At 39.8% G+C, this 15,429-nt stretch overlaps 1 protein-coding gene across 9 annotated transcripts in view; it reads right to left on the bottom strand.

The window, feature by feature from the left end:
• Positions 1–2,345: 2,345 nt before the first annotated feature.
• The window catches only part of HDAC4 (histone deacetylase 4), a 123,351-nt gene continuing 110,267 nt past the window's right edge, over positions 2,346–15,429 (bottom strand). For all 9 annotated transcript variants that reach the window (XM_083401021.1, XM_083401022.1, XM_083401020.1 and 6 more), the window contains 4 exons: positions 14,806–14,939; positions 11,692–11,776; positions 9,109–9,253; positions 2,346–7,319 (listed from right to left, as the gene is read on the bottom strand). In XM_083401021.1, the coding sequence (XP_083257147.1) occupies positions 7,280–7,319; positions 9,109–9,253; positions 11,692–11,776; positions 14,806–14,939 (404 nt within the window). In that variant the 3' untranslated portion in view covers positions 2,346–7,279. The remainder of the gene's footprint in view (positions 7,320–9,108; positions 9,254–11,691; positions 11,777–14,805; positions 14,940–15,429) is intronic.

Below are 15,429 nucleotides of genomic sequence, written 5' to 3'. Positions count from 1 at the left end.
CTTCAAAAAGTTGTGAGGCAAGCACCATGTAAGGAGAAAAGAGTTCTTGAGGACCATCCCATGAGGACCTGAAGGTCCACGACAAGCCAGATGGGCTTGCGCTGATGGAAGTGCAGGTGGAACAAAAGCCACCTGTACCTATAGGGCCATGTTGTTGGCCTCAGACACCTTTACCATAAAGCTAAGGCCCAAACAGAGTGCTGTCATGCCATTGCCTCTCCTAGGAGGCATGACACAGATTCATGAAGGATGGTCTGTCAATAGCTAATAGCCATGAATGGCTAAACAGAGCCTCTATGTGCCGAGGCAGTGGACCTGCAAAGATCAGTTGCTAGGAGAAACACAGCCGGACAGGGCCCCTGAGCTCACGTTCTGTATGGGGTCTTCCTGGAAGCACCTGACTATTCCCCTTGTTGGAAACAAACTACTCAACCAGGGGAGGAGGCTGGTCCGATCCAGCTGGGCTGGATTGCTTTGTTCTTTTTTCAGAGGAAACTCTCCTTCTTTTCCCAAAGGATCTATTCAGATTATGGCCATTTGTCACCAGAAATTATGATACCAGCAAACCCTCCCACAATCCCCACCCCACCTTCTTGGCTAGTGCTGAGCAAGTGCTGATATCCTATCAGTTTCCTCATGTCTTGGGCTGAAAGCACCAGCACTGTTTTATAGAAGGTTTTGGGAACCAACTTTCTATCTGCTAACACCAATAGAGGTGAATTCAAGAAACAAACGGCACAGTTACAAGGAGAGAGTGGTTCTAGACACATGAATGTTGCTCCCACTTGTGTTGGTAGAAAAGGGTGCTGGTATATTTGTAACGAAAAGTGTTTTTAATAGTGAAACATTGGAAAATCAGCAAGACCTAAGAGACAGTTGCTGCAGAGAAGCTGAAGAAGCAGGAGTGATCTGGAGAACTGCTCTTCCATTTTTGCTGTCATTTGGGAAAGGGGCAAGCTTTTGCAGTTCAACTGCTCCAAGGTTTGTGAGCTCTAAGTGATGCTTGGAGGACATAAATCACACTACAGGTGAGGTAAATTATACAGAAGGAGTATTATGAGCAAGTCATTTCCTTATACTTTTGATTTTCCTGGTTTCTCTGTAATGTGTGAGAGTTTTAAGGGATTTGAAAGCTAATGGACAACGCACGGTCCTGTGACCGCATGTCAAGGTCACTCCGGATAATATGGATGAAGGCCTCGTGAAATCTAGAGCTGCACTGCTGCTGCCACCCTTCCCACTTCCTGCCTAAAAAGTGGAGGCTTGGCTAGTCCTCAATCATTAAACGTGCCATTTTATACCCAAAAAGAACTACAGGAGATGAATTTGGAATGTTACTTTAAATGGGAACAGTGTTCTCATAGCTACTAACATGAGTTTGACCAAACTGCGGGAGGCAGTGGAAGACAGGAGTGCCTGGCGTGCTCTGGTCCAGAGAGTCACGAAGAGTCGGACACGGCTAAACAACAACAAAGCTTTTAGATCAGGGGTGGCTAAGCTCTGGCCCTCCCATTTGCAACTTCCATCCCCATCCCTGACCACTGGTCATGTTGTCTGGGGCTGATGGGTGTCCAACAACATTGCAAGGGCCACAGGTTTTCTATGCCAGGTTTGGGGAGGGGGGGACTTCTATGAGGCAAAATTGAAAAGTTGCTCTACGTGTGCAGATTCAGGGGCGCAATTCTCTTGATTTTGGCCTGATTAGCACATTTTATACATTGTGCTTAGAATGTAATGTATGCTTTATCCACCTCTCTAATAATCTGATTTTGCCTTCATTTGGACTGAAATGCTACTGCCCTAGCAGAGACCATTTTGATAGCCCGAGGGATAGTTTGGGAAATGCTAATGAATAATAGCGAGTTCCAGTGTTTCAACAGAAGTCTCGTCATCACTGAAGGAGTCTACTTGCGTCTGGGCTGCACGACCTCAGACCTTAGGTGATGGAGTGCTATTCCATACAAACAAATACAAACCCTCTACACAGAAAACTAGAAGGAAAAACGAAGACAAAACACTTATCTGCAACATCTAGTTTTGCATGTGTTTTTTGGTGGTGGTAGGTTTGTTAGGCATATTCAGTCATGTGAGCCCCAACTTGCTGTTTGAAATTGTGCAATGCAGAAACAAGTCTTTCCCTCACTAGAACAAAGCCTTGAGATAGGCCTGCTTCTTTAGAGAGACGTATCTGCAGAAGCTTTTCTGCTCCAGAGCTCTGAAGGCAACATATGCCAGATCTCCAAGTCATAGTCAGGGGACGGCAACGCTAGTGTAGGTGTACAAGAATGAGTCAAACAATGGAAGACAAGAGATATGAAGATCAGCAACTGCAACAGAGATGGTACTATAATTCACTTTATCTTTTTATTTACACCACAAGAATAACAAGTTGTCATAATGTGGTACAAAATACTGGACTTCTATTAAAGTTGAAAGTGAAGTTGGTATTGTCAGAGAAAGACACCATTGGCCAGTAAAAAACAAGTGAAACAAAACAACAAAAACAGGAATGAGAGAGAGATATATAGAACTAGGAAAAATAACCCAAAACCTTCAACCCCACCAAGTAAAGGAAAAAGGTGGTAAGAAAATTGAAGTACAAAGAATATGCTACCATCACTTAAAGGGTTCATACAGTTAAGAGTGAAACTGTGTCTAAATTACAGAATAAACTGGTAGCTGCTACCAATGGTGACAACATACTGAGCATGTATAGGTATAAAGCAGAATATAGTAAGAGTTACAACTTTTGGTACTACATATTTGTAATAAGCTCTTGGGTGAATAGATTTCCATCCCATATACATAGCATCTCCAATGTAGAGCACCAGAAGTGTTAGATTCTTTGTTTTTCCTCTTTTTTCTTTCTATCAATAGGATTTTTCATCAATATCAAATACACGGTGAAGCTCAACTATCACTATGAAGAAACTTCATTTCCTGCTGATATAAAGTTTGTTTGAAACCACAGTGTTTGCACATCACTGCTTAAAAGTGAAATCTATTGATACATCTTTCAAAATAAAAATGTTAACACAGCTGTGCTGAAGAGTTAACTCTTAAAAGTTCTTGACATTTTTATCTGAGCATTAATATAAAAAGAAGTTGGCATATGTTTGTGCCTGCCTTATCCCTTTCCTGCCTAAATGAAAAACAAAAACAAAAAAATCCTCCCCCCTTAAAGAAAAATGACACAGGCAGTTACTTGTGTGTTCTGTACAGTTTCCCCTAGAACATTATTTCCACATAAATACAATAAACTCTATAATTGGTTTGTCACAAGTGCTAGATATTTTTTTCTCTTAAAATGACAAATGTTTAAGTAGTCCTTTGTATTTTTTAAATTTTACAATAAAAAGCACAGGTCCTTAATAAGTTCAGTAAGACAAACGTCCCCCCCTTCATGCTCCTCACTTTAATTTGCATGACAGAAAACACCCCAACAGTTTATCTGTTGCTAATGCCATTAGAGGGGATTTCTCTTTCCAAAGCTGCCACGTGTGGCGTGCAAAATCTGTATACAATATAAAGACATGCCAACCTAACAGACCATGCAACCTCAAGGTGTAGGAAACTTAAAAAAATATATTCATATATATATTTTTATGTATATATATATATATATTTATATATATATATCAATGCCCATAAAATGTGGGCCCAAAAGTTTACAAAAGGAAGAATGGAATGAGTACATGACTAATAAAAAGGAATGTTTGTGTACTGAAAGTAAAATAAACCCCAAATACTCAACTATTAGTACTTTGTACTACAACCTGGATCTGGCTTCTGGGTAATACAGCTTCAAGGTGTTCCTCTGTTTCTAAATTGCTACAAGAGAAGAGTTGTAATAAAGCCACCCAATGCCTTGGAAGCGGAGTTAGCAAAAACCTCGAGTATCTTGCTGGTGGAACTCAGGTACCTCATATTCAGAGTCTATAAAAATGTGGGAAGCATAGATATGTTGCCCAAATCAGCTTGGATTCTTAGTTTAGCCACAGAGCTCACAAGCAGGTCCATGTTAAGTGGGGGAAACAAGGCTAGAGTGGTACCTTCCCAACAGCCATGATGCTCATGTTTGCCTTGTGCTCCTGGAGCAAGGTCAGGCAACAGCAATTTTAAAAAGATCTCAGAATTTTGGATTATGGAACAGACTGACATATAACAAAGTTGCTTGTGACTTTAGAAAGGCAATGATGTAGCAACACTTGTTTGTAAGAAACAAAGTAAGAGTCCTAAAATTAACAACATTGAAAGCAGTTACCAAATACTCCAGGCCAACATGTCAACACCGTTGAGTTGTGTGTACCAGCAATTTCTTGCAATGAAAAAGTACCGTATTTACTCGAATGTAATGTGCACCTTTTTTGGCCAAATAACATTGCGAAAATTAGGGCGCGTATTAGTTTTGATGCTGCATTTACAGTCGCCAGCAAATACTTTTTTGGTTCCAAGGTTTTGGAAATTGAGGTGCGCGTTAAATTTCATGGCGCATTAGACTCGCGTAAATACAGTAAGTATTTTGAAAACATGTAAAGTGGTGTTGAAAATAAAATGTATTTTAGACTGAAGTAATTGTGGATGTATCACTTTTATCAACAGTCATAAAGGGCTAAACTAACAAAATATGAAATCAGATGATTCCACAGCAAAAATCTTTAAAGATCACAGCAGCAAGGTAGTCATTTTATAAAATATACATTTTATCTTTACTGTCAAACTTTACTCTTAGAGTATGCTCTCGGCAGTTCTAATGCCAAAAAGTATTCATCAATTTGCATGTATTTGGGTTAGCAATAACTCAAATATTGTAGTGTGTCTTAAAAATTGCATATCAAGCGTTAAATAAAAACCTCAAACTCTCTCCAGCACTCAGTCGGATTTATAATTAAATTCTCACAATTCTGATTTTAATGGAATGAAGAAAAACAAAAACAAAACTTTTCAGAACCAGAAAATAAGTTACGACAAAGTGACCCTGTCAGTTATCATAACAAAAATATTAAAAAAGGAAAATACCACTGGTTATTCAGATGAGGGGCATGTAATATCCTACACTGCTTGAAAAAGAACACATGAAATTCAGTCTCCTCCAGATATCTAATTTCACCACTAAAAGTTTAGTTACTTATTCTGAGGGTCAACTCCCCTCACCTCAAAAGGCAACTGGGGGGATAGGAAATAGTGACCAAGATTAGCAGTCTCCCAGCCAAAAAGAAGATATTAATATTACGGTTCACTGTGAAATAGTCTTTTAGAGGACTAACTCAACCAGAGTGGTTTAAGAAAAGTTCTGTGTGTATGTGTTAGCATTGACTGCATGAGAGTTTGGCAGACCTCCAACATGGTCACTAAATTTATTAATGCCTTTAATAATCCTTGTCACACTCTATACTGAGGATATAGGATACATCACTCTTTGTAATATTAATATATTTTTAAGGTTAAGAAAGCTCCTTATTTTTTTAAATGTAGCATAGCAACTATGACTGCAGAACTGATAAAATATACAATCAGTTTCCTGATATAAAAAAGACCTTGGAATCCTTCCTTTTGTGAAAAGGGCTTTCTAAAAACAAAGCCTAACAATTTGCAACTGTCCCACACGACCATGAAAACTCTTGATGGTGCGAAAGGCCAAACACAAATAAAACTCCAGTGTGGAAAGTGACACAGGTCAAGAAAATGGTTACTGTTTAGAAACACAGCTGTCCAATGGAAAACAAAATGAAAATTCATGCAATAAGGCTGTTTTAAGGATTTTGTAAAAACCAATATAAAATAAAGCAACAGCAAATACATATTTACTAAAAAAACTCATTTTGTTAAAAGAAGATCAAAATTAAAAATCTTAAATTAAAATAGTGATGTTAGGGTAGTTGCCTAGCGGCTAAAATGTTGGCATTCTGAAAGCATTCCAAACTACAGTTTGAAAATGGTCAAGTTTCAAACAAGATCCCTTTTCTAAAAACCCTTACACTCCAATTCACAAATAAATCTTTTGCAAGGGAACTTCCAATGGCTACCATTGTAATCTGCATTTATTTATATATTTTGTATAAATGCATTATAAATATTTTATCAATAATTTGTAAGAGTCGCGTTTCTAAGCTTGGAATACATTTGGAATATACATTATACATATACATTTATATAATTATACCTAAAATATTAAGCAGTATATCATGCTAGTTGCTTTTAATAAAAAGCATTCCAATTTTTTAAAATTTGCAGTTGTATCTGACGCATGCTTTTACAACCAAATTGATAGTTAAAATGGTTATACATAATGTGTAGGAGAAGATGTTGGGATTTTTTAATCAATCGTTGAATTTTAGAAACCCAACAGTATTTGCCACATTACTGGCAACTACCTTAATTTTCATTTTAAACAGCAATAAAAGAAAACAAAACAAAATCCAAACTTGTCAACTGTTTGGGAGAAGCTCCGGCCATTACTTGCCAGCAGAAATCCTAGAGCCTTTCTTGCTGATTGCAGTTCTCAGCTGCCCGCCCTTCCAGAAGAATCACTGCAGAGTTCTTTTCTTTAAGGCATTGTTCATCAAAACGTCAGAAAAAACCAGCTGCCCAAAATCAATCCAATCTTTTTTTTTAAAGGCACAAACTCTTCAGATGGCTTTGGAGATGCTAAAGCCAATCCCCTTTCTGGGCTTTCTTCCTTGGTTTACGTTCTTCCTCGCCACACATATATAGTCTGTCTGCATGTATATTAGGTATAAAAAAGCTTAGTTCTCTTTTCACCCTTCATATAAAGGGGAAAAAAGACTTCTCATATTGTTTGGGTTTTGAAGAGAGTGTCTGGATCACAGGTAGGCAAGAGCCACAAAAATAAAACATAAAACACAAAACAACAATATGGTCTGAGTGGTCTGAACGGAGGATAATCAAACTTTAAGCACCAGTTTTAAATGAAAGTTGTCATATCTGTGTTTAATCTTTGATTTCTTTCTTTTTAAAAAGTTGGCAACTTTGCCAAATACTTCACTGGCTTCTTGCCTCTCAAACTTCCATTTAGGAAAAGAGGAAGAAGGCTCAGCGCACATGTCTTTAATATTTCTGCTCTTCACCTGCACTTTTTCTTTTCCACAAGCGTATTCTGTACAGATACAGAGAGATTTAGCTTTCTTTTACGCATGGCTGCCTTTCTGTAGTCTGGAAGAAAACCATGACAGGATGCAGGAGGAACAAGAGAAAGCTTCTTGGCAGAGCTTCAAGACAAGACGAACAAACAGGAGAACTCCAGCCTGAAAGATGCCTGCTACAGGGGAGGGTCCTCTTCCATGGGCTCCTCGTCTGGCCTGGAAACAAACGCATTGAGAGGAGTCAAAAGGAAGGAAGCAGATGGAGGTACAGAGCAAGCAAGGCTCCACAAGGCTCCTGGTGACGGGATATACTGTGTGCAGATTTACCTCCTTCAGCTTAAAGACCTAGGCAGGACTTGGGGAGGCCAAACTTAACAGCATCTGATCATGAGAAACAAAACCTCATTCTCTTCTTTATCTACTCAATGAAAGTAGAGTATTACTGAAATTTTAGCACTGATAAAATGATAGTTTATAAATTTATAACTTTTAATAAGTTTACAAAAGTAGGGAACGAATGAAGAAATTCACACAGAACATTCACCGGGGAATCAGAGTTACCTCTGTATCACTTTCATATTGCTTACTCATTACTTTCACAAGAAGTCAAATTTAAATATTGTTGTGATGCACAATGATATAAAAGACTCTTGTGTTTTCACACTATAACGATAGACAGTGATCTGAACACTTGCAATACTTCATAGCTGACTTTGTAATTTGATAATGAGTAGCTTTAGCCTCCATGAACTTTACTAAACATCATGCATCCACCTGTGTTAAGCAGTCATAGACTCATACGTCATGCATTTAATGTTACTAAGCATCAGGGCCTAGTTAGTAAAATCTGCCTGCTTTAAAAAAATAAAAAAGCTGGAAAGAGGACAAGGCCCCCAGATTATGAGGCCCTGGGCTGCTCAGTCTGTATGTAAATTTGGGACTGCCATCAGGGTTTCTTTAGGCCATCACGCTGTGTCTCTGTAGGTAGAGGGGGATATTCATGAGTAGAGCAGGAGTTCTTGACACGAAAATGTCCACTGCTTGCTCCTCCTCTGCCACTAATCAGTCAACAACAGAGGGCAAAAAGGAGGCATTCTGGAGCAGATTGAAAGCTTTCCTGGCATAGCAATTTTCCTTCTCAGTGGTCTTAATGAGAAGGACAATTTTAAAAAACCAACCCGCAGTTAGCCAAAAAACCTAAGCAAAATGAAGAGGAAAATGTTGCCCTTACTTTCGCCATGACTGAGTCTAGAACAGCTTTGGAATGGGCAGACCCACCTTCCTTCAGACCCCCCCCCCCATCCCCTTTGGATTACTCTGTTATATTCATAATAATCAGTTGGGAACTTCTGGAGATAAATCTGGCTTCCCAACTTTAATAAAGAATCAGGGTGATGTTTAGTTTCCACCTCCATTCAACATATTAAGCTACAAAGCACTCAGCCTTGAAAAATGCATGGTGGTTCTTCAAATTTTGAAGGCCACAAAATAAAAGTAGTTTAATATTAGAAAGGACTTCCCGGATAAATGCAATTTTCTAGACCCACTTGATGGGAGACCCGAGAGCAGCTTTAGAATCTATAGAGGAATATTTCATATTATGGTAAGCAATTGGTTCCACTGTTCAATTATTCAAAACTGTTGTGTTCCTGACCCCCACACATGTCGGTGAGCATGCATAATCCTGCCCCATTTTCTGACCACTTCCGGGTTGTGGTGATGTGCACACATGCAGTTGTACAGGCAATGATCAACTGATGTACATCTAGTATTAAGCATAAATCAATCCTGCTGCAGCTTGAAGCTAATACATCTTACCGGCAAAAAAGTCTTTTCACTGAATTTTATTTTTCTCCTTGCTGAACACAACCCTTTTTTGTTTTTCTTCAAATCAGGACACTATGCTGAAGCCTAATGTGCTTCACCTGCAGATGCCTAATTTCACACTTTTTGCCTAAAATACCACTGTTTTAGATATAAGCAGATAGAAAGAAGTGAAGCTCACTTTTTGTCATGTGGTGGCTTGACCCCCACTGATAATGAGGCCATAGCTGTTACAGTTTCTGCTTCTTCGTTCTCACACTTCTGTGCGTCTATCAAAGAATAGCTGACTGTTGAGGAATAGCGCTGGAGTGAGTGCCAGTACTTACCTAGAGGAAATAAAAAATGATATGCCATTAGGCAATCCATTACTGCCCATTGCTTTTAGTATAGCTACAGGAAAAACCCAACCATTATCACTACTACTGACATGGCACCATCCATGTACATAGCATTTTACAAAGAACAGGTTTAACAGGTCCCAGCCAAAGAGGCTGACACATTTGGCCTGTGAAACATGGGTGTAGCCAAGGGGAGGCAGGGGGGGCAGCTGCCCCCCTAAATCAATAAAAAGCAATACAAATCTGAGGTTATGCCCCCCCAACCAAAAATTCTGGCTACACCCATGCTGTGAGACTGTTTTCCTTAGACTTCACCCGGCTGTCCCACATTCAACCTGATATGTGACATGTGGGGCAGGGACAGACATGGCTGGATCAGCTGCACCACTGAGCTTCCCTTGTGGAATTCTTTTGCAGAGAGGAATGACTGAAATCCCTGCCCGTCACCCCTTGGGGAGTGAGTTCAGCCCTGTAGCACTGGCTATGGCTTCCCTCGGGAGAACTCAAGCACACAGCTTTGTCAGCCCTGTGCTTGGTGTTTTGCTGAACAGTCTCTTGCGCTGGGGTTCCCAGGCGCTCAACAAGCTGGCTGCCAGGTGCTTGGGAAGTGCTGCAAGAGGACTTTGACAGGTGGCCCAGACAACACACCTGCCATCATCTGACATCATGATGTCAGGTGATTGTCCTGCCCACATGTTGAAAGTTGGTCAAAGGCAAAAAAATTCAATAGGCTTGAATATTAAAGTTTTAAAATATTTATTTCTACAACTTATATCCCACTCCTAATCACAAGTGATCTTATCGTAGATCACAATTTACAATACAAAACACATCCATCCATACAAAATACAATTAAAAGCTCACCATCTATCTATCAAAAATTATAATCCATATGGCCGTGAGGCAGCATATGCAAGATGCACTTTAACCAAGCAACCATAGGCATAAGAAACATAAAGTGAAGTGGCTGGCAAGTAACCAGTTAGCCCATTGCAAAAGAAGTTATTTATGAGACAAATTCCAAATAATCTGCAATCGCCACCTCATTTTTCCACAATGTTTCCTTTTTCCAAGATCAGATACTGAACTCCTGTCAATTTATTTGCTTCATTACAGTTTCATTCTCCAGCTATCTTTGCTATTTGCATTTTTTAGTATTGAAACTTCGGGGCTTTTCTATTACAATATGCACTTTGATTCTTACTTGTGCATATTATGCTTTTAATTGATTTTGTTAGTTCTAATGGTTTACTCTTTGCCTTTGGGTGCTTGTAGAATAACCCTTCTGATTTTATATGATGAAACATTTAATATACCGTATTTTTTGCACCATAACACTCACTTTTTTCCTCCTAGAAAGTAAGGGGAAATGTCTGTGCGTGTTATGAGGCGAATGCCTACAGATGGCGGGGGGATCAGCTGCAGTCGTGAGCAGAGGATCCACGGTTTCCCTTCCTTTCCTCCTCCGTGGCTCGCTTTGAAACATAAAAGCGGGAGAAGAGCCGCTGAGTGGGGAGGAGAGAGAGACAGAGAGCCAGAATGCTTTAAAGGAGCAAAGTGGGAGAGGAGAGGAGAGGAGCCGCTTACATGAGTGTAAGTGGCTCCTGTCTGGTTGGCTCCTTTAAAGCAAGCAGGCTCTCTGTCCCTCTCTCCTCCCCACTCGCTAAATAACAGCAACGTTTTTTCAAGGAGGCTCTCTGCCCCTCTCTCCTCCCCGCTCACTAAATAGCAGCAACGTTTTTTCAAGCAGGCTCTCTGCCTCTCTCTCTCCTCCCCACTCCTTCTCCTATTATACCCCTCTTCTGCATTATTAACAGCATCCTTCTCCACCCACCCCACGTGTGTTCCTTGTCCCTTGAGTGCTTTTCCTTCCCTCCCCACTTAAAACATGGTTACAAAGCACGGATCCACATGGATCCTCAGGATTTTTGCACTGGGTCACCCCAAATTCACCATCAGATCACATAGCATGTCCATGGCTACAGCTTGCACCAAAAAAATCACGCACCCACTGTTGCAGTGGTGCAAAAACGTGGTTACAAAGCAGGGATCCACATGGATCCTCAGGATTTTTGCATTGGGCTACTCCAAACTCACCGTCAGATCACATGTCTGTGGCCACAGCATGAACCACAAAAATCATATAGCCACTGTTTCGTTTAGAATATTTTTTTTCTTGTTTTCCTCCTCTAAAAACTATGTGTGTGTTATGGTTGGGAGCGTGTTATAGAGCGAAAAATATGGTAATTTCTTTCAGAATTATTTTACATCTCCACAGATTTTTCTTAGTGTAAAGCAGTCTGCATGCAAGTTGAAGTTGCGGTTTATTATTTGAGTTAATGGAACTACATGGCTTCCCTTTAAACGGATGAAATCAGGAACTCTGTTTAACTGTGGAATAGCAATGACTGCTCCCAGGTACTCACTGTGTATTTCAATGACCTTCTCAATGGAATGTACTGCATTAGCATTTGCTCTCTGCTGTAATACCTTTTCAGGAATAGGATCAAGCTGAAATGATTAAAAACGTGCACTTTAGATTAATTGAATTTAAAAAAATAAGTATTGTTTCAACAGTTGTCACAGAATTCTACATAACCAAGTTATGCTTACTGCCTGGCTGTTAACACTACTGACTACTCACCATTTCCTACAAGGATAAAATGCAGCTCTTCCATTCCTAGTTTCTTTCTGAAAGCAGGACACAACTTTCGAGAGAGGCCGTGCCCTGCCCTTTGCTGCCTCACTATAATCTATAATCTATAATTGCTGCTTCTTTCTCATTCCCTCAAAAAATGCTGTTGCCTCGAACCCTTTACAGAAACGAACTCTGAAAGGAAAGATGTTCTAATTATCTGTTTCTTTGTTTGTTTTTAAATGCAGTTCTGTGGCCACCTTCAGCAATCTAGTAGTGGTGGCTTCTCATTTATATTTGGCAACGTGAAGCAGCCTTTCACTTGGCACTTCCAATGTGTTAATATTCTTTGAAATTTTCCAATCGGGACCTTATTTTGACAGTCTTCTATCACAAATGAATGAACCTGACCATATTCGAAAATGGCATACTCTAGGGACAAATAACTTTTCCAAAGTGAAGGATTTAAGAACTTTAAGTATGACCCTCTGACTCTTCAGCACATTTTAAGGCTTCTAAAATTCAAATATTGACTCCTGCTGAGCTAAATTATTTGCTCTTTGCCCATGTTTGGATGATGTTAAGGTGGTCTATTTATATAACATATAAATATAGCCATTTAAATATTTAAAAACAAATATGGTATTCTGTTTGTGGTAGATGAATTTCTCTTATATCCCTGAAAAAATGATATATCTTGAACTAATTTGTCTGTCATGACTATTCTCAGATTTAGAGGGGTCACCGAAAAGAGTATGTCTAGGAAAAAATTCAAATGTGAGAGTTGTCCCCTGCTCTATGAGGATTGAGGCGCGTACACCATTTCTCCATTGCAACTTGGTCACAGCCAAACTGGGTCAGCCATTCAGGTCAAAGAGAAAATTCTTTTTTCAGTTCCAACTATTGATTGAAGCCTTGAGCTTTGTTTAGTTTTTGGAGAACCCTCAATGAATGGGTTTTATAGTTGCTTAGAATTACATAAATGTACATATTTTCACCACTGGTGAAGACAATAATTGTAGCTGCATGGTATCCTCATACCTCTGCTACATATTTTCACAATAATATGAATTAGTGACATTCATTTCTTTCCCAAGTGAGATCCATGTGCTCAGAGTTTATCTCAAGTATGCAGAATTGTCTGCGGACGAGATGTAGATTTGCACATAATTTTACCAACGCATGGGCAACTTCATAATATCTTTTACTTGTTTGTAATATGAAGTGACTGTTACTTCCTTGACCATCAACCTTTTATGGCTTAAATATGTTAAACTGAAAATGGAATTTTCATGAAGCTACAAAAAGCTAAGGTAGCACGCACACCATAAGGCATAAGATAGACTGTGGTGCTTTCAGTGAAATCTTCTACAGGTATATTAGATTACTTGCTCTTTGCACCAATCAAAGTATGCTGCTGTGTGGTAGAAATTAGCCAGAAATGTGACTAGGGAAATAAAGCATACCTAATTACTCAGTTCTCCACTTTGCAGTTCAAAATGCAGTTCAAATACAAAAACCTAGACATGTACGTAAAGCCTGTTTGCTGTTGCCAACCTTTTGACAACATAAGTAACTAAAGCTACAGTTACTTTGAGAATGAATATAAATAAAAGTATGTGAGAATTTCTGATACTTTAATTTTCAGTTTAAATTTTGACAATTAAAAAGGAAAATATTAGGACTAGAACATGCTCCTGCATCTCAGTTGTTGGGACTTCAAGCATCAGGTTTCAGACATATGTGTACATGTACGCGTGTGTGTGTGTGTGTGTGTGTGTGTCCCAGCAGTCAGGGATATATATGTTGAAATATAGCCCAGTTTTCAATTTTGGTTGAATTAAAAAAGAAATTATAACTGATAATAGTCTCTAAAGGTAACAAAATGTGATCTCTTTATGATATATATTTGGCTTTTCAGCCAAAGAGGCCTAACAGCACCATTTGGTATCCTCAAGCACAGGCTTCCTCAACCTCGGCCCTCCAGATGTTTTTGGCCTACAACTCCCATCATCCCTAGCAGGACCAGTGGTCAGGGATGATGGGAATTGTAGTCTCAAAACATCTGGTGGGCTGAGGTTGAGGAAGCCTGCTCAAGCAGCTGTTGAGGCCCACTACTCATAATGACTGCCATTGTGGACGTCATATTTATTTCCCCAGAATGTGATGACCTGGAAGTTTGGGAGGGCTGCATTTTGGGAAGTATGAAAAATATGAGTGTAGTCCTAACTATGTCCCCCAGGGGCCCACTGGACCTTGCCAGGGTATCCCTGGAGCTTCTCTCATATAGCTGCCGTACACTCCAATAGGAAAAGAGCAAAGAGCTGCAGCCGGACATGGGCATAGCCAAGGAGGGGCAGGAGGGCAGCTGCCCCCCTAGATCCACACACATTATGGAAAAGCATTGAAAGTACTTAATTATTTGAGGTTCTGCCCTCCCAGCAGAAGCCTCCCCCCCCCCCCCCGGCAGAAGCTATGCTATCTGAACTTTTATTTGCTAAAAAAAGCTGAATACCTTCTGTGGCTCCCCCCCAAAAAAAGCTCAGCCGCCCCACCCCAACAAAAATCCTGGCTACGCCCATACAGCAGGAAATAGTAATAAGGGGGCCAGTAAAAGGAGAGGGAAATTTCAGGGCAACTCCAGTGTCCAAACGTATTTCTCGACTGCAGAAATCAACTAGATTTTCCAGACTTCTCACTATCAAGATTTAGTGTGAGTGACTTGGGGATTTTAGTATGATTTATTATTGTTCTTATACAGAAAATATTGCCCAATACATAACAATACAAAACTGACAGGTTTCAAACTGAGATTATAATATAATCACTGATGCTATTACTGATATCACAGTATGTGTGTAAAAATAAATAATAAATAACAACTTTGCTTTCTTTGTTTTTATACCTCAATTCCTAGCAAAGCAGAAACGCATGCTTCAGACGCATCACAAATGGCTGTTAGGTCATGGCCTCCTTCAAGAGCTAAAATGATTCGTCCTCCAGCAAGACCCATGAGCTGTTTTGTCAGGTACCCAAAGCCTGTGATGCAAGAAATGCAAAAAAGGGCAACAATTAACAGATTTAATTTATTCTATAAAGTTGGAAACATTATAAAAATGAATAAAATTACTTCTAAAGGTATTTGGTAGAACTTATTTAATCACATTGCATTGCATTCAACTCAGTTGTCATGTGTGCACAAGGACTTATGCAATGGAACACGCCCCCCCCCCCCATGCTCTCCCCACCCCACTCCAAATTTGTTCCAGAGGGTTGGGGGAACTGCCAAAACAGATGGGGGGGGGAGGAAAACCTCCACTGCACAAGCAGAAGTCCATGTGCAAATGGGGCAACTTTGTTGGTTTGCTGCATTTGCAAAACCAAAGTGACCTCTCCAGGGTGCAAGCTTGGGCAGTGTGTCCAAGGGTCACTGATGTGGTGCAAAGCAAAGCAAAATATTTGACACCAGCTTGGCTACTGGAGTTGCCATCCAAACATTCTAGGGATTCCACTCCAGAACTGTGTAGGG

This window comes from Podarcis tiliguerta, assembly GCF_965153285.1.
Source record: "Podarcis tiliguerta genome assembly, chromosome: 1".
NCBI lineage: Eukaryota > Metazoa > Chordata > Lepidosauria > Squamata > Lacertidae > Podarcis > Podarcis tiliguerta.
This window is presented reverse-complemented; position numbering and strand designations above follow the sequence as displayed.